This window comes from Dermochelys coriacea, chromosome 18, assembly GCF_009764565.3.
Source record: "Dermochelys coriacea isolate rDerCor1 chromosome 18, rDerCor1.pri.v4, whole genome shotgun sequence".
In the NCBI taxonomy this organism is placed as follows: domain Eukaryota; kingdom Metazoa; phylum Chordata; order Testudines; family Dermochelyidae; genus Dermochelys; species Dermochelys coriacea.
In genome coordinates, this window is record NC_050085.1 from 21,831,431 (window position 1) to 21,849,967 (window position 18,537).

An 18,537-nucleotide genomic window follows, 5' to 3' on the forward strand; every position below is an offset into this window, starting at 1 on the left:
CCTGAACTACATGGGAACAATACAGATTAATTATTAAATTATTGCCTGGAGATGCATCTGTGTATCTGCCAGTCGGCTCCAGGAGCTGCATCTGACATGGCTGCTCTAGGCCTGCCAGGGACGGGACTTACTCTGCAGCTGAAACATAAGGGGCTGAGATCAATGTGGAATGTCAGAGCCCCCAACCAATGACCGTAGAGTGACTAACACTGCTATCTGCTACAGCACAAGGGGACTTGTCATCCTTTTGACATTAAAAGTATCTTCACCCACATATTTTGCTGATGTTGCATCATCTGCCCACACAGCCCCTAATGACCTAGTATGGAAACTAAATCATGCTTGATGGAACACCTGGAGGTGCTAACTTTTTGTCTCATTTCACTCAAAAGTTAACACCAACTCCAACCACTGTTTTGTTATTATCTCTTTAGGCACGTTTCATCTTGCATAGCAGGGTAAGTCCCATATCCGATCTAAGGTGAACTCCAGAGATTTTAAGAGAGACTCGGTGGAGATTTGGTGCAAGGACCAGAATCACCTCATCAGCTGAAATGGAAATTCTAGTTGCCAGCATCTCTAGTTAAACTGTAAGCGCTATAGGGCAAGGACAGGAGGATTGACACAGAGCAAGAGACATGCTTCCTACACAGACTGCTGGCTAGCAGCAAACACCTGACCTGGAGTGGCAAACTGATTCCCTTGCCCGGTAACATGCCATGCTACTGCTATGCCAATAGAGTCAGCCCTGTCCACTCCAGCACTAGATGGATCACATTCACATTCTCTGCAGGATACAAGGGTTTTGAGGTCCCTTTCCACTGGACAGAATACGGATGTAAAAACCAGCTGTTTTCTAAAAGCAATTACAAAGTAAGCAAGAACATTCCTTTCCAAAGCAGATGCTCACTACTGGGGAGCCAAAAAAAACCTGGCTCACCTCCGGATTCAGCATCCTCCTGTGACTGGAGTTTCCGGAGCATTTCTGAAGCGTATGGCACACGGGGCCAGCTATGCTGCACTCCAGCAGGCTGCTGCTCAAGAGCGGCACAAAGAGCTGGTGCACGCACTTCAACAGGCACCCTGAAGGCCGAGTTTGGGCTGGCTCTCAATTAGTAACGTGTCATTAAAATACAAGCCCTGCTGGAGTGTCCCTTATGCCACGGTGGTAGAGGGGGTAAGAAGGACACACGCAGCCAGGGTAAGGCTGAGTCCACACTTCCATTTTTCAGACTTGAGGGGGAAAGGCCTGAGCTGGTAGTAGCCTGGCCTACAGATATATCCAATGGGAGCAAAGGGCCTGAAAATTCCAGTGCAGGCTAGACCAAGGTCTTCAAAGGCAGCAGGCCATTTTGTTCCCCTGGACCCAATAGAGGAAAGATAGCAGCCCTGCGCCCTGGCCAGAGCCGCCTGTTTCGCCTTGCTGCCCTCCAGGGAAACATGGGCCAGAATCTGCCCTGTGGGGAGCAGAAAGCTTGGCCTGCAGCATGGACTACATGCCTGTTAGCACCTGCAGATATTTTACATTATTCAAGTGACTCTCAGAAGCCACCACTTTGCTGCTTTTCTCTTGCTACACTGACAAAGTAATGGGAGATGAAGTGCCATCTTGCAGCCCCCCACGCTCCAGCTGGCTCTGGGAGGTCACTCCCCTCCTCCCTATAAAACACTTTCTTTTCAGAAGACACATGCATTTTTAGAATGCCAAGTACAGCTGCAGAGAAAACAAGTGAAGGAGTCTCTGGATGAGTCTGAGTGCGTCTGGCTAACAGTGCCATGCGGCAGACAGCACAGCTCATCCCCAGGGCTCTTTACCACAGACCATCTGAGCTGGCTACCATTTGGCAGTAAATACATCAGGGAAAAGGAAGGGAGCGGGGTGGATCTCAAAGCAATACATGGAAATCTACAATTTCACAGACTTTAAGGCCAGAAGGGACTATTATAATAAGCTAGTCTGACCTCCTGCATAACACAGGCCAGAGTTTCACCCAGTGACTACTGCATCAAGCCCAACTATTAATGGACAAGATGCAGCATCCTTTAAAGAGCAGCCCATCTTGACTTCGACTCCAGGTGGTAGATTTACCACCTCCCTAGGTAATCTGTTCCAATGGCAGATTTACCCTTGCTTAAAAATCTGTGTCTTATTTCCAGTTTGTCAAAGTAAGGGTGGGTAAAGAACAGAGCTCCACAGAAAGGCCACAAAACTGTCCAGAATCACAGGACCTAGTGCCAGGAGTGGGATCAGAACAGGGGTCCAGACCCAGACCCTGCCCTATCCACTCAGCTAAGCTGCCAGCCCAGACTTCCAGGCAAGCAGGGCTGGAGGTTCTAGTATCTGTTGGTGCTGCCTCCTACAAAGGTTCCTTGAGAGTGCTGTTAAATGCTCCCAGCTCTGCCCCAGGGCTGGAAGGCAGCCTGCTTAGTGAGAGCAGCTGAGTTTGGCCCAGAATTCTCATCTCCCATATGGTCTCCAGCCTGGCCCCACTGCGTGTGGGTGTAAAACTAATCTACAGTGGAAAACATTGTTCTCATTTTCCAATAGGAAACTTGCAAACAAAGCACTTTGGCATTTGCCTTTCTTGTGTGTGATTTGAGAACACACTCTGATAACTTGGCATATGAAATAAGTAATGAAGTTCACAATTAGCAGAGTCAATAGCCTGTCTGTTTTAGAATGAATGGCTGTCTAGGCTGATCAGGGCTTCTAGGGGTGGGCAGAACAATTTCCTGTAAGCCTGACAGTTACAGACCTCTTTAATTAGTGAGTCATGCAGAGAAACCTCACTTGAGTTTATAATGGGAAACATAAGGTGTCTCTGGATGATGAGTGCAATTAAAATTTGTGTCCAGATTATTTCAGATACTTAATTGAGCAGGGCACGCGAGGTATTGGCCGAGCTCTGCAATGACTTGCACCCTGTGCAAACCCACTGTGCCAGGCAACAGCCAGGGCAGAATTCAGCCCTATGGCCACAAATATGTATTGTCATGAGGCATGTGAAATGCACTGATATTAGCGTTCAGGAGACATAAGCAAATTAGTGATGGTTAGCTGCTGGAAGCCACCATTCCCAGCCAGGACCTATGTAAAAAACTCTGGGCACAAACTGCCCAAGGCCTTTCGTTTAACATGAGGTAAAATACCCACTCATGTGCACCGCTGAGGTATAGCACAGTGGCACTGGACAGTAGATGCCACATCGCTGCCTGTTAAGCCACCAGAATTGACATGGCTTTGCACCAGCTAACATGCTGCACTTCCTATAGGAACAAGGCCTAATGAAGCAACATCTCATGGAAGATGCTGGAACTCACTGCAAATGACATTACTGCACAAATATCCCAGTGTGCATCATCCCCATTCCATTCCCATCACTTTCTAAAGGTTGAATTAAATTGCTCATATTGGGGACTTTCAAAGCAGAGGAAAAGGCTGATCTCACCATCAGCCCAGTTCTTAAAATAAAGATGCTCTTATGAGTGGTAACTAATCTCATATGCCTTATCAGCAACTCTTTTTAAACAAAGCAGACCCACGTGAGAGGCCGATGGAGAGAATATGCTGCTGAAATATGAACTCCCACAATAATGAAGTTGCTTTTTATATTTCACAAAACAGGCTCCTAATCTGAACATTAAAACCCAACAGACTTCCTGCTCCTCTTCTGGGGCTTTGCTAAATGAGTTCTGCTCTGAGCTCTGCCGTTACTGGATAAATGTGCCAGTAGCTCCATGCAATGCTCATTTATAGCACACTGCTCTTAATCACACCCAACGAGCCTGCAGGAAGAGTGTACACCATCTCCAAAACCCTTTCATTTTTAAAGTAACGTGCTTTGCATGTTTCCTTAAAAGGTCTTTGTGCTCCAAGGTGGTCCCACTATCAACAATCCCAGTGGCTAAGCACAGTCCAGCTAAACATCTCCTCTGGGATTTGGAGGAGGAATGTTGCACATTAAACAACCCAAACACTAGCCAAATACTCCCATGTGGTTAGTCTTGAGTCTGTGTGATTAATATTTCTTTCCATGGGTAGAAAAAGACCAAATATGGGCACAGAGTGAAATCCCCCCAAAGCATGGCTTAAAATCCCATGTGAGCCCTCCAAACAGGGTTTAAGGAGAGCATGGGTCATGTGCAGGCCCTCTGCAGAGGAGGTAATTCCAGCTACTCACCAAGGATAGGGACTGTCTGCTTAGGGGTCTGGGCCAGGATTGGGAGTCAGGGATCCCTAAAATTCTAACTCAGGAAGTGGGGCTCGTAATATAGACCAGCTGCACAGAGTTTGTCTTCTGATCAAATCAGATAATGGTTATAAAGTACTATATAAATGCCAACTATCAGCTTGATAATGACTCCATTTGCTATAGACCTGAGAGGACTCGGGGGAGAGAAAAAGGGACGGGAGGAGGATAGAAAGCTCAATGTTCCTAAGTCAGCTACATTTTAAAATGCCTATTTCAGAAATTTGAGGGCAGTCCTCAGCTGCCTCGTGGCACACATAAACAGGATGCAAAGAAAGTAACTTGACAGACAAAGGCAAATTCATCCAAATGAAGATATTTGGTGCCTAAAATCTCCACAGTTGGTATAAAAGTATTTTCCCTTTGGGAAAAAACACAGAACGTCTGTATGAGAAGGACAGTCACATCAGACACCCATGTGATGGGCACATTGTGAAAACACCAACAACTTGAAATGGCCCCTTTACAATGTAACAGTACAGGCTCATTAGAGCTGGCTGTGCCTCAACAATCTAACAGAAGCTTCAAGTGCCCTAGTTGCTGGATTTTAGATGAATGCAACTCCTACATAAGTCATATTCTTGATGTATTTTGAACAATGTCTGTTCACGTCATTAGCAGAAAAGGACTGCAGTCAATGATTCTATAAGGGTACTAGTAGTTGTCTGGAAGAACAAGCAGCCAAAACTCCAGCTTAGGGGAGAAACTCCCTTTCACTCGCCTCTGGTGTGCTTCTGTATCATGGGACATCATGAGATCATTCCGATTCTCCTCTCACCTTGGGGCAATTCCCTGACTTCACTGGAGTTACTCCCTCCTGACATACACCACTATGGACATGTTCCAATCAAGCCGCTTATAGCTCACCGTAATGCTGGATTTGGGCAGTTTCACACAGCCCCTGAACATGATTTTAATATACAAGCACAGTGACAGAAATCTTTTATTTTTAAATCTCAACTGGAGAAACGCCTCTCAATTCTGCCTAGAAAGAATTGGCTGATACAGTACCTCACACACCCACTTCCTTTAATGTCCAGCAGGAATTTCACCTTTGAACTACTGTTAATAAGCATAATTTTAGGAGACCCATTGTGGCTGACAGTGTCAATATATATATTAAGGTCACCATCGCATATGGTTGCGTATTAAAGGCTTTGCTATGTAAAGAGGTAAAGACTATCCATACGAGTTGATGGTTTTGAAGGGTGATCCGGCTTCATACGCCCGTCTACTCAACAGTCTGCAATCCAGAGCTCAGGCAGGCAGGATGAGTCTGGTGCTGTCTCCCCCAATATCATTACAGCCAGCTATGCTTTTCCAGCTGGGGGGGGGGGGGGGGAGGAAGGGCAGACTATTAGAACTCTGAAATCTAATTAACTGGCTGTTAAGAGTAGTTAAATCTGAGGTTAGAGACAGAAAATAAGATCTCAACAGGACCAGGAAGTTCACATATTTTGTAAAACAGCACTTCTTTTAAAAGCATTAAATATGCAAAAAGAACTTGAAGTGGGAGATCAGTTTGACATCATCAAAACCAGCATGGGAATCATTTTCTGTGGATGTTGATACAGGCATCAGGATGATGCTCAAGGTAGCACAGAGCAAATCATGAGCTTTGTGATGTCAAAATTCTACTAAGTTCCTCTATAATATTCAAAGGAACAAGTTCACAAAAAAATAGCACATTTCATTCTAGTAACATTTGCATTCCTTCAATTATTGAGCAATTTGAAAAAGATCTCATGAAGTTTAATTTCAGCTAAAGACGGTAACCAGAACAATGTAAAGGTCTGAAGCAAAAACATGAGGGCAACTCTCTGCAAGCAAACCAGATAGGATTTTTGCAGCCCGTTACGATAAAATTGACCCAATTCTCCCCTCTCACACACTACTTTTCACCAGTGTAACACCACTGCAGTCAGTGGTGAAAATCTTATGGTTCATTCTTTACGCCATATAGTCCTCTACCCTCTCTAAAATTGGGCAAGTTAAATATGCAGTATTGCATCTTCAGGAGGCAAATACATGACTGCAGGATGTCTCGCTACCAGATACTTGAATGTGAGTGTCTGGAATTATATAAAGCCTCTAGATTTAGAGAGACTGGGAAATGACTTCTTCACTCATTGCCTTTTCTTCCTAATGGACAGGATCCCTGAACTGAAAGATGTACAGCTGGCCAGACTACAAACACTTATTGCCCCATAGAAATGGAGTATTTTTATTAGTTTTTGTTGTTCAGACTTTCTAGCTCTGACTTTAAAAAGCCATAGCACCCAGGAATTGGTACAGGTGACTCACCTGTAATAGCAGTGACTGTCTGTACCCTAGAGGGTGCTCTACAAGGCACAGACAATGCCTGATTCTGATCACATGCTAGTGTAATTCCATTTGTGAAAAGAGATTCACTCCAGATTAAAGGGTAAGACACTCGAGGAACGTGGCTGGCTCTGAATGAATCCAGGCAAGATGAAAGTGATGTTTGGTGTCCCATGACACCAGGCAAGTGTCATTCAGTATCCAGCCACCCCACAGTGGGTCCCCAGCTACAAGCTGCTGTATAGTAAGTTACCAAGTGAGACAGTCATTTCATTGTTTTTTCGTCTTTCAGATAAACAAAGAGAATATACGGACCCTACAGAAACTAGCCCAGAAATACCATGCAGGGCCCCTTAAAAATGTATGGGATAAGAGTGATAAACAAACAGAGACCCTCATACCTGTTAATATACAGCTTCCACTCAAAGAAAGCATTAAAGAGCAGCAGCTATCAGGAAGTAAAGCTTCTTCCAAGCAACACATTAAAATGTATACAACAGGTAAATACAGGTGTGTAAAATACAGAAATGCTACTCTGCTGGCTAAGTTATAATTAGCCGACAAAATGCTGGAGTGCAGGAGGGGAATCTACATGGTATAAAGTATTAAAATCAAGAAATAACTCCAAGTCAGCAGTGCTGCATTAGATGTCAAAGAACCGTGGATCAGGAGAGCTAAAAATAGACGGGAAGGCTGAAGCCGAATTGACAGTAGCGAATAGGGAAGGGAGTTCATCAGCATCAACATACAGACATGGGATGAGCTACAGTTTGGGAGGTTCCAGGAGGCCAGATTCCTTCCTTCATTCATACATTCAAATCTCTACATAAGCTTTTACAATTAACAAAGAAAGGAACGTGAATGAAGCCGAATTCAACAGATTCTCAAAATATGAAACAATGTTTATACTTAAAAAGAAAAGGAGTACTTGTGGCACCTTAGAGACAAACAAATTTATTTGAGCATAAGCTTTTGTGAGCTACAGCTCACTTCATCGGATGCATGCAGTGGAAAATACATTGGGGAGATTTTATATACACAGAGAACATGAAACAATGGGTGTTACCATTCTCTGTGTATATAAAATCTCCCCACTGTATTTTCCACTGCATGCATCCGATGAAGTGAGCTGTAGCTCACAAAAGCTTATGCTCAAATAAATTTGTTAGTCTCTAAGGTGCCACAAGTACTCCTTTTCTTTTTGTGGATACAGACTAACATGGCTGCTACTCTGAAACCTGTCAATGTTTATACTTAAATCTATTCATTTTGAAGGTTGGCAAGACTGACACTTGCTTTGGAAACTCTTATTTATGCTTATATTTTTCTGATGAATAATTGAAGGAAAGAGGTCTTGTTGGACAACAAAACCCAAAGGACAGCACATAAAAAGCTGAAGCTGTAAGATACTTGGTCTTTAAAGAACAAGAATTGAGAAGCTTGTAACCTTGAAGCAATGAGCTAAACATTTGTTTTTAGAAAGACATGTTTGCAAGTGCAGTTTGAAGGCTTTGTGTTAGCTGTTTACTAAAGAAAAACCTCCCCACAACATTTCAAGTGAAAGGAACAGCTACAGACACTTCTAAAACCCTTTGTGCTGTGGCAGCGACCCTCCAAGGAGCACTCGCACCCCCGGAATCATCCAGATCATGACAGGAAAAATCAAACATTTTGCAAAGGTATTTTGGGCCTTGCTCCCCAGAATTAGGGTTAGGAGCCATGTCATCATTGTCCCTGTGTGTCTGTATCACTGGTGATCTGGTATCTATCAATGAGATGAAGGAGCACAGAGGCAGGAATTCAGGTACAGGTGAGGTTTCCCCAAACTACACGGGGGGGAAGTTTGCCTTGCCTTTCCTTTCCCATGACTCTGAGGGGGAATTTGCCCACTCCAGTATTTATAAAGCAGTCAGCGACAATGAGGAGAGAACATGGAAATGAAAGAATGCAGGACAAGAAGTGATATGGCCAGTGATGTCCTGAACTCATTCAGTTACTGCTCCCCAAAGAAAAGCAGCCGTGACATTACTGGCTCGCTCCTGGACCAGCTAAATCACCCAGAGCACTGGGGACTACTCCCTTGCCCTGTCAGGGTAGCATTCTCTGCCCTAGGAGCTATGGCCATTTTAAACAACTGTAGAATACTGAGGTGTAACTTCATTAACAGATCGGACAGACGTAGACAGTTATCAAGGCTAAATGAAACTGTCACAGCAGAGCAGAAATGCAACACTGGACAGCGAGCGGACAACAGCAGCCAGAATTTGTCAAGTTCACATGCTAGCAAGTAACTCACATTCACATACTTAAGGCAGTGGTAACATTTAGGGCATAGGGCAGGGGCGGGCAAACTTTTTGGCCCTCGGGCCACATCTGGGTATGGAAATCGTATGGTGGGCCATGAATGCTCATGAAATTGGGGTTAGGATGTGGGAGGGGATGAGGGCTCTGGCTGGGGATGAGGGGTTTGGGGTGTAGGAGGGTACTCCAGGCTGGGACCGAGGGTTTTGGAGGGCGGGAGGAGGTCAGGAGGTGCAGGCTCTGGGTGGTGCTTACCTCAAGCAGCTCCTGGAAGCAGCAGCATGTCCCCCTCTTCAGCTCCTATGTGGAGGGACAGCCATCCGCAGGCGCCGCCCCTGCAGCTCCCGCAGCAGCATGTCCCTCCTCCGACTCTTATGGGAAGGCGTGGCCAGGCGGCTCTGTGCACTGCTCTGTCAGCTGGCGCCACACCTGCAGCTCCCATTGGCTGTGGTTCCTGGCCAATGGAAGCTGTGGGGGCGGTGGTTGGGGCAGGGACAGCATATGGAGCCCCCTGGCTGCCCCTACACATAGGGGCCAGAGGGGGGACATGTCGCTGCTTAGGGAGCCACGCGGAGCCACAGCATGTGCAGAGCAAGGCAAGGCCCTGGCCCCACTCCCCGACTGGAGCACCAGAGCAGGGCAAGCTCCAGACCCTGCTTCCCGGCGGTAGCTTGAGGGCCGGATTAAAACGTCTGCTGGCTGGATGCGGATGCCCAGCTGGCATTGGGAGAGTCATCTATAAATAACCCCTTTCTTACCTTGCTGTGCAGGGGCTCCAGAAGCTGCCCATCTATGGGGGGGTGGGGTGGGAGTGGGCGACTACCTGGAGTTGGTTGCGAGTGCGAGATCCCCTTAAAGGTGGATCAAAACCAAGCAGAGAAACAGCAAACACCCAAATACCCTGCAGACTCAGCTTTGGAGAACTGCACAACCCTGGCGTGACTCCTCTTGGCACGTCTCGAGGCAGGACAGTTGCCTTTTGCCTCCCCTGGGCATCCAAACTGTGACAGTGAATCAGCCTGCGGGGGTATTTTTCTTGTGTACTCAGTGGTTTCCCAGCAATCATTGTGGCTCCACAGGTCAGTTGGCCAAAGCTGAGTCAATGGCTCCAAACATGGTCAATCGCTGATCTCCTGCCTTATTCTGCAGCAAAATTACAGGCTTAAGATGGGGAGATGCCAGAAAGGGCATGTGGGCTTTCGACCAGACCTGCTCAGTCCAGCACAAATACGAGTCTGACCAGAATAGTTAACAGGGAATGTACAGGAAACATGAAGCCCACTGGCCAGGCAGGCCCTACCCTCCCTAACACCATGACCCCCTGGAAAATTGGCTCACTTGAGTGATTCTAGCGTCAGCACAGGAACAGTTTCAAATTACCCTTTTCAGGGCAATGGGGGCGACCGGAAAGCACCTGGTAGCTCGTTCTGTTTGTGGGGGGAGTGAGACCTTACAACAAACCCTTGTGCTGCTCCACAACCCAGGGCTTCACATAAGGCAGCACAAAGGTTGAAGAATTCTTACCACCAGCTGTGGAACAGGGAGAGGCTTCCCCTCCTTGCTCAGGGATACATAGGTAAAGAATGCACTGACAGCTCGATATCTTTCTTTAGGCTCATCAACAAAAGGATCGGCATCAACAAAGACCTCAATCTCCATGGATTTATTGCTCGTGAAGGTCATGCGTCCAGAAATAGTAATGATACAACCTGCAAAACACAGATGGCTTGGTTAATCAGTGGCTCCTACAGTGGCAGCAGGAAACAATCGCCATCCATTACTTAGACTGTTAAAACAATATACTGTTAAATGGGCTAACAGGCTGGGTTATGAGCAACTGAAAGGCTAGACTGATTTTTTGTTAGGTAACAAAAGAGAACAACAAGTTTTGGAATATTTCTTTCCAACTGTGAATGTTATTTTTGTTTCCCTTTCTCTGGTTGTGAGAATTTCCACACTCCATGATGGCACTAGCCAGCTGAGAGGAGTAACTGATGTCTTGTCTAGCCAGGCAAACTCAGTCTCTATCTGGAATGTCTGCAAACAAATGCCAGTCAACCTAGAGTACCGTATCCTTTATAAGGTGTCAGCAGTACGAACCTCCACTATGGAACACCTTTCACAACAGGCTCTCACTGCACACTGAGCACCCGTGTGAGCTAAGGGACATAGCGATTTCTCCCACCACTGAAATGCATCCATCTCTCAGGCAGAACACGGCTGCTGTTAGCACAAGAGCAACACAATACCAGTTTAGGACAGGAAATGAGGAACACAATTTACAATGGGAAGCTCAGGGGCAATTTAGGGAGGTAAAATATTTGGAATTTGGTCATATCATGGTAACTCCACTATTCTACTAGCAATGCCATAGGAGCTACAAAGGACCACAAGAGATCAGGATTTTGATTTTGTATCTTCTCTGTAATACAGCATTGCTTTCCATCACCATGCTGAGGCAATGACTCCGAGGGAAGAGTAGCACCAACCAAATCACCAAAACACCTTCCTGGAGCGTCCAGCCAGGCAGTTTCCCTTCAGTGCACAGCTCTGAACAGACCCAACTAAGCCTGAGAGATCAGACAGGATCAAAGCACAGGGGGTATGGAGTGTGGCTGGAGGAGTTCACATACACGGAAACCAGAGCAAAACAAACGTTGGCTGCATAATGACATTTGTTGAAATCTGCCCGTAACCTGCTGACCTGAAATGTAGCTATTAATTCTAGGGCCAATCACTCTGGATTTTAACCAAAGGCATAGTAAGTAAATGCATTCCATCGCATGCATGGATATCAAAGCGAGCTAGTTGGGATGTGGAGCCGGATACTTCAGCAGAGAAAACGGAGCTGAGCTCTCCCAGGGCAGGTACGAGGAGAGGTCTTCCTGGGATGGGAAAGAAGCTGTAGCAGTGTGAGGGACCTTGCTATGTAGAATATTTAAACATCAGTCCTGTGCTTAAAGGCAGGAAGGGGTTCTTTGTCATATCATACTTTAGCAATGGGTCAGGGAGGCAGGGGCTCCACGACACTGAAAAAGGTCCATGTAGCTTTAAGATCTACCCTGGGCTGATACTCAGAATGTTCTGTAGCAACAGCAGGAGAGACGAGGCATGAAGGCAGCCTTGGACAGGCTGTTGCCCACACAGCTGTAATGACAGTGGGTCCAACATCAAAGCATTGTACAAACGTTAGCCAACCCCCAACCGCCAACTGAGGCAGGTAAGCATGAACCTTCTTTCAGAGACAGAAAACTGAGGCACAGACACACAGGTATGTCCAGCTCCCCAGAGTTCAGGCCTAAAACTTAAGCGTTGCTATTTCCCAGTCCTGAGCTCAATCCATTGGATCACAATGCCACTGAACACAGCCATGAGCTCTGGCGCTAGAAGAGCAAAGAGGAGATACAGTGTTTATATACCAGGATTATGGATACATCCCCTACATACTTTAGGCCATGGCTGACTTTCTCAAGCAATAAGCATGCACAATATGGCAGCTTTCGGGGGGCACAGCCTCATGGAGAGGCCTAAAGTCCTTCTACCCCATCACCCTGAGAAAGTGTTCTGTTTTGAACACACTTCCCACATTAGGGACGTTCCTGAAAATACACGTTAATGTGGAGCAAACCTGAACAGGTGGAGTCTCTGGCAGACTCCAGAGATGGTCTCCAAGTGCTACGTAGATAGAACACATTCGTCATAACTAACGGTTCGCAGCATACAGGTCTTTCGGAAAAGTTGCAGTTCACCACAGAATCTGAACTTGGAGTGCTACAGTGAGTCCCTCTGTTCAGTCTCTCGCCGAACCGACTACTCATTCGTGTTGCTTGGACAAATGCAAATACACTTCACATGTTTAATAATTGAACTTTTCTTTTTGAAGTGTGATTCCCCTTTTATTTCAGTACAAAAATACATTCTCTGCATCTTAAGTAGAACCAATGCAGCAGATGACTAGTGACTAGTAATTTAGGAGACAAATAGTTAAGATGGGAGATGTATAGAAAATCATCTACAGATAAATTCACCTAATGAGTTTTGATATTTAAAAGAAAAAACAGCAGGTTCCCCATGCTAATCATTGCCATTATCCATCATTGGAAACCTACTTTATAAGATGAATAAGTAGAAATTAATTCCAATATATTTCACTTATAATGGAACACAAATACGGTCAAACTCCACAAATGAAGATAATCACATTTTCTCAAAACTGTTACAGAACAGCATAATACATACCAGTCTGCAGAAATGCAACTTAAATAGCTCTCAGTGCTAATTTGGCTGTGTGATAAACATACTGCAGGTCAATTGTATTAGAATCTCTTTCTGGACCATGGGGCTCCTGTCTTAGCTTCTTTGTTTTCTGGGACTCCATTACATCCTGTTACTGTAACATTTCTGTGCACATCTTGAGACCAAACGAAGGTAGGAACTGCCATATTAGAGCAGGCCAACGGTACATAATATCCAGGCTCCCACCACTGGCCACAGCCAGTAGCTGATGCCTCAGAGAAAGCCAAAGTTCAAACCAAACATGCGCTTGTGCTTCACATGGGGGGATCAAGCCAACTCTCTGACACATCCCATAGGGAAAGAATGGCTGCACTATGGTACATTGCAGCGCTCCCTCTTTCTCGGGTTCTGAGGTATGGAGAAGGACAGAGTGCCTTCAGGGTAAACCTAATCAGAAAGGGGAAACACCACAAGGATGGACACCCACAGCCTTCAGCCACAAGCCCCTTACCTAAATGGAGAGATGTCATCTTGCCTAAATCAAACGATTGCCAGGTATAAAGTCCAATGGAACAGCACTGCAGAGCTTAAAGCACCAAAAGGAAAAGGAGTACTTGTGGCACCTTAGAGACTAACAAATTTATTAGAGCATAAGCTTTCGTGAGCTACAGCTCACTTCATCGGATGCATTTGGTGGAAAAAACAGAGGAGAGATTTATATACACACACACACACACACACACACACACACACACACACACACACACAGAGAACATGAAACAATGGGTTTATCATACACACTGTAAGGAGAGTGATCACTTAAGATAAGCCATCACTAGCAGCGGGGGGGGGGGGGGGGGGGGGGGAAAGGAGGAAAACCTTTCATGGTGACAAGCAAGGTAGGCTAATTCCAGCAGTTAACAGAAGCACCAAAGTAACACTCAGAACCTTTCACCAGGGAACAGGGACAATGCTTTGGGCACGTAGAGCCCTTTCCCTGTGCATCATGCCATGAAAGGGTAGGCACAAATTGCCACCTCATTTCTATCATGCTAAGGTGCCTCAGGGCTTGCCAAATCATTTAGGTGATTATGAAGTGCTTATTGAACCTATAACTGTGAACTCTTTACAGCTGTCACTGAGTTAATGCAATCCACCAGCATGAAGAATCCTACACATTGACATGTCACTAACAATGGTCTCATTTAGGGATTTATACTCACTGCATTCTTGGTAGGATGTTCCAGAAATCCCCCAATAGACAAATCACAGATACTGAAGGGGGTGAACTTTGCTTTTTCAAAGTGCCAATCACACCAAAATATTTGGCATCAAACAAGTCCTGACAATGGTTAACCAAACCTTCACAGGGGAAATAAAACCCCAAGAGTAGTTTTCTTGAAATATTTGCTGTTTAAATGACCTTGGCTCTATAGGAAAGACTTTTCTCTGTGACTAAGGGGTATGGTAACGTTACATATGTCTGGAGCTGCTGGATTAACATCAACATTTAATATAAATAATCAACTCCCAAACATTTCAAGACTGCCTGTATTTCTTGACTAAGATTGCAAATAGTTGTAAGAGATCATGCATGTTAAACACCTTGAAACCACGCACCAGACTACACAATAGAGCACCATAAGTATGTTATCCAAAATGGTTACTATAAAAGGTGGAGGAGTACTTGTGGCACCTTAGAGACTAACAAATTTATTAGAGCATAAGCTTTCGTGAGCTACAGCTCACTTCATCGGATGCATTTGGTGGAAAAAACAGAGGAGAGATTTATATACACACACACAGAGAACATGAAACAATGGGTTTATCATACACACTGTAAGGAGAGTGATCACTTAAGATAAGCCATCACCAACAGCAGGGGGGGGAAAGGAGGAAAACCTTTCATGGTGACAAGCAGGTAGGCTAATTCCAGCAGTTAACAAGAATATCAGAGGAACAGTGGGGGGTGGGGTGGGAGGGAGAAATACCATGGGGAAATAGTTTTACTTTGTGTAATGACTCATCCATTCCCAGTCTCTATTCAAGCCTAAGTTAATTGTATCCAGTTTGCAAATTAATTCCAATTCAGCAGTCTCTCGTTGGAGTCTGTTTTTGAAGCTTTTTTGTTGAAGTATAGCCACTCTTAGGTCTGTGATCGAGTGACCAGAGAGATTGAAGTGTTCTCCAACTGGTTTTTGAATGTTATAAAAGGTGGTAAACTATTCCAAAGGCATTCAAGAATGCATGTGATCTCACCTAGGATTGAACAAAGGAAACCTACAAAGCCACAGAATTAAGTCCTTATTTCCTGTAGGAAACAGACCTCGCCATCTTCCACTCCAAGGGCAAAGCACACTTCAACTGTCCTTCAGCATGAGCACAGAACACCACGTGCATGACGTATTTACCAAGCCAAAGCCCTACCAGTACAAAACCCTCCACTACATTTACAATTCTCCCCCTGGGGAAACTAAGAGAAAGCAAACCACCCGTAACAAATGGCAGTCGTGTTGCTTGATGAGCTACTGGAGGCTCGTTGATGAGGTGACTAAGACCCCAAATGGAACTGAATTAGGCTGCCAGCAGTAGCAGCTGCACCAAGTCACATCTGGAAAAGGAGCAGCAGCTAAAACTGTGAAGTCTGCTTCTCTTCCAAATGACACAATTGGCAAAATATTGATGGCATATCACCAGGTATAAATACAAAGAAATTTAAAAAGAGTGTCGCTTCTCTCAAGCTGGTACAGTCGATCCCTATGTAACATGCATATTATGTGCATGAGGGGATCTTTTATACTTCAGATGAAAAAAACTCTGCTTGAGCCACTGGGAAAAATGTTAGGAATTCATGGAAAATTACGAATTAAGAGCTGACCAAAGTGGAAAAACATGTTGAATCCTGCACTAAAAGAGCTGGACCCAAGTTGGTCTTGTGAGAAGATCGTCAATGTAGTCATTACTTGAAAAATCATTATAGTATAAGCCCTGTCAATGGTGGAGCTGCCTCTCTAAGTTCATGTAATTTTAAACTTAGCTGTCAAAGCTGTCACCTCGATTGAATCCCCGCTGGGTAACAGTCATTCTAGCACAAACAGGTCTCGGGAAGAAGGGGCAGAAAATAGCCTTTTTTTTCCCCTTACCCTCACTCAGTGAGACGGTGTCTCTCATGCTCACACATACAGAACAGCAGCACTGTTAATCAACTAAGCAATGCAAGCTCTGTCTTAGAAAGACAGTTATTTGGATCAAGAGGTGAATTCACATTTATTCCTTCCGGTTTGAAAATTATGCTGTAAAACACCCTGCTTCCAAAACTCACAAACATTCTGGCTTAGGAGAGGGAGGAAGGAGGGAAAATGTGAAATAATTTTTTAAGCAGTTTCTCTCTGTGGGTAAAACTCATCCCTCCCTGTGCAGAGCCCAGCACAAAACCTATGGACTACTGATGTCCCATTTATGCCCTACTTTGGAGGACTTAATCACAGTCCAGAACCTCTGCATAGGGATGAACCACTAAAATTTGCAAGGCCTGCAAATATCTGGGAGGAGTGAAACTAACTAGAGCTAACTCTGAAATAGACAAAAGTACATAAAAAGCTGGTTTACTTTTCTCCCCCTCCTCCATGGTATTTTAGGGATCAGAGTGGAGAGAACAGAGGAGGGAGAAGAGTTTGGGGTTAGATTACTTTTAAAAAGGAGAGTATGAAACTGGCAGCATCTCTCACCCTTTTAGTTTGCTGGAATGCAATCTCTTTACTCACAGAAAGCTTAAAGGGTCAGCAGGGCTATGACTGTAGGCTCAATAATATCCAATTCTAAGGTCTCTCCACAAGACAGAGCCTCAAAAGGTAGCTGTGGAAACAGACCCTTCATTTTTGGTTCTCCGGATAAGTCTAAACTGCGTGTCCTGCTTTAACCTTCCCATCCATCTGGTATCTTCACTGCTTTAGGATTCCTTTGCAGCACTGCAAGCAGCGTTACTACTGAGACTAGAACAAGGAGTCCAAACAATGAATTCACAGTCCCAGCGAATGCAGACAAGCCTTCTTGGGAACCCAGCTTCTCCCAAGTGCTCCACTGTGAACCTTTAGCCAAAATTCTCCATTTGTGACATTGGAATCATGTTCACAGCTGACAAGTCAAACACAGGATTGTGACCTCAGGTAGGGAATAAGCAGGAGATGAACCTCTCAAAGCACTGAAAAATCACATGCTCCTGCAAATGGGCCTACAGGGAAGAAACAAAGCAGGCACTGTAGGAGGTAGAGACCACTCTGAACAGGATTTTTTACGACTCCTCTGTGATATCAATAATCTGGGATTTTATTGCTCTTCCTGGAAAGCTTCTCTGCCTTCATTTTATTTATTTCATTATTTTGTATTGCTCTGCACACTTTGCTCTTCCTTCAGCAAATCCCCTGACTGTGCCAGGCTGCCCTAAATATTGCATGAGGGAGTGACTCAGATGTGCTAGCCGTTTGGTCAAAGCACTGTAAGCTTTCAAATTCGTGAAGAACACAGGATAATAAATAAAGCTGTGTCTCCCCCTGAGCGCCCAGGAGACGAATGAGCATTCCAGATAAGGCCCAGCCGTAACTGCCTGGATCCTGCACGAACCCAGACCACACTCTTCCAGATATCTGCTATGGAGGACAGGAGAGGGGGCACACCATTGGGGGTGGCTATGGGTGACGGAAAGGGAATGCTCCACCAGACCATACAAGGCTACTCCAGATTAAAACAGTTTATTTACAATTGTTAAAAATCAAGCACAGGCTCACATCAGCAGCCAGCACTTCACAACTTCCTTCCTCCAGTACAAACTCCAGTGGCCCGGGGCATTTGTCACCTGCAGCCAGGTTGAAGGAGCAACAGTGTGAAATCTAGGATTTATTTAAATAAAGTTACAAGCAGTTTCTGGTACCTCACCAGCCTGAATCCGCCTGCCTAGGAAATCTGTTGTAAAAGCACAAGCTAGGTTTTAAGAGATGTTTCTCTCTCCTCTATTGATGGATGACGAGAGTCATACAGGAAAAGGGAAACTACTGACCAACCACCCCAGGGAGAGAGTGAAACTGGCTACGCAAAGTGCTGCCAAATGCAGAGTAAAACTGAAAAGAAAATTTTTTTTCTTTAATCCTATAGGAATCTTAGGGCATGGTTACACTTGCAGATGTAGAGCGCTTTGAGGTAAACCCGCCTTCGGAGAGTGCAGTAGGGAAAGCGCTGCAGTCTGTCCACACTGACAGGAAGCAGCGCACTAGCATGGCCACATCTGTGGCAATTGCAGCGGCATTGGGAGCGGTGCATTATGGGCAGCTATCCCACAGAGCACCTCTTCCCATTCTGGCGCTGTGGCTTGTGGGAAGGGGGCACAGGGTGCAGGGCATTCTGGGTCCTGTCCCAACGCCCTGTGATGCATCAG

The 18,537-nt window shown here is 45.3% G+C and overlaps 1 protein-coding gene across 5 annotated transcripts in view; it reads right to left on the bottom strand.

Annotated features, from left to right (window-relative positions):
* ACOT7 (acyl-CoA thioesterase 7) overlaps window positions 1–18,537 on the bottom strand; it is a 108,580-nt gene that overhangs the window by 10,671 nt on the left and 79,372 nt on the right. For 4 of the 5 annotated variants that reach the window (XM_043499948.1, XM_038376733.2, XM_038376734.2 and 1 more), the window contains one exon: window positions 10,398–10,582. In XM_043499948.1, coding sequence (XP_043355883.1) covers window positions 10,398–10,582 — 185 coding nt within the window. Of the gene's footprint in view, window positions 1–10,397; window positions 10,585–18,537 lie in introns of those variants that run through there. The other variant, XM_043499949.1, reaches the window with a different exon arrangement.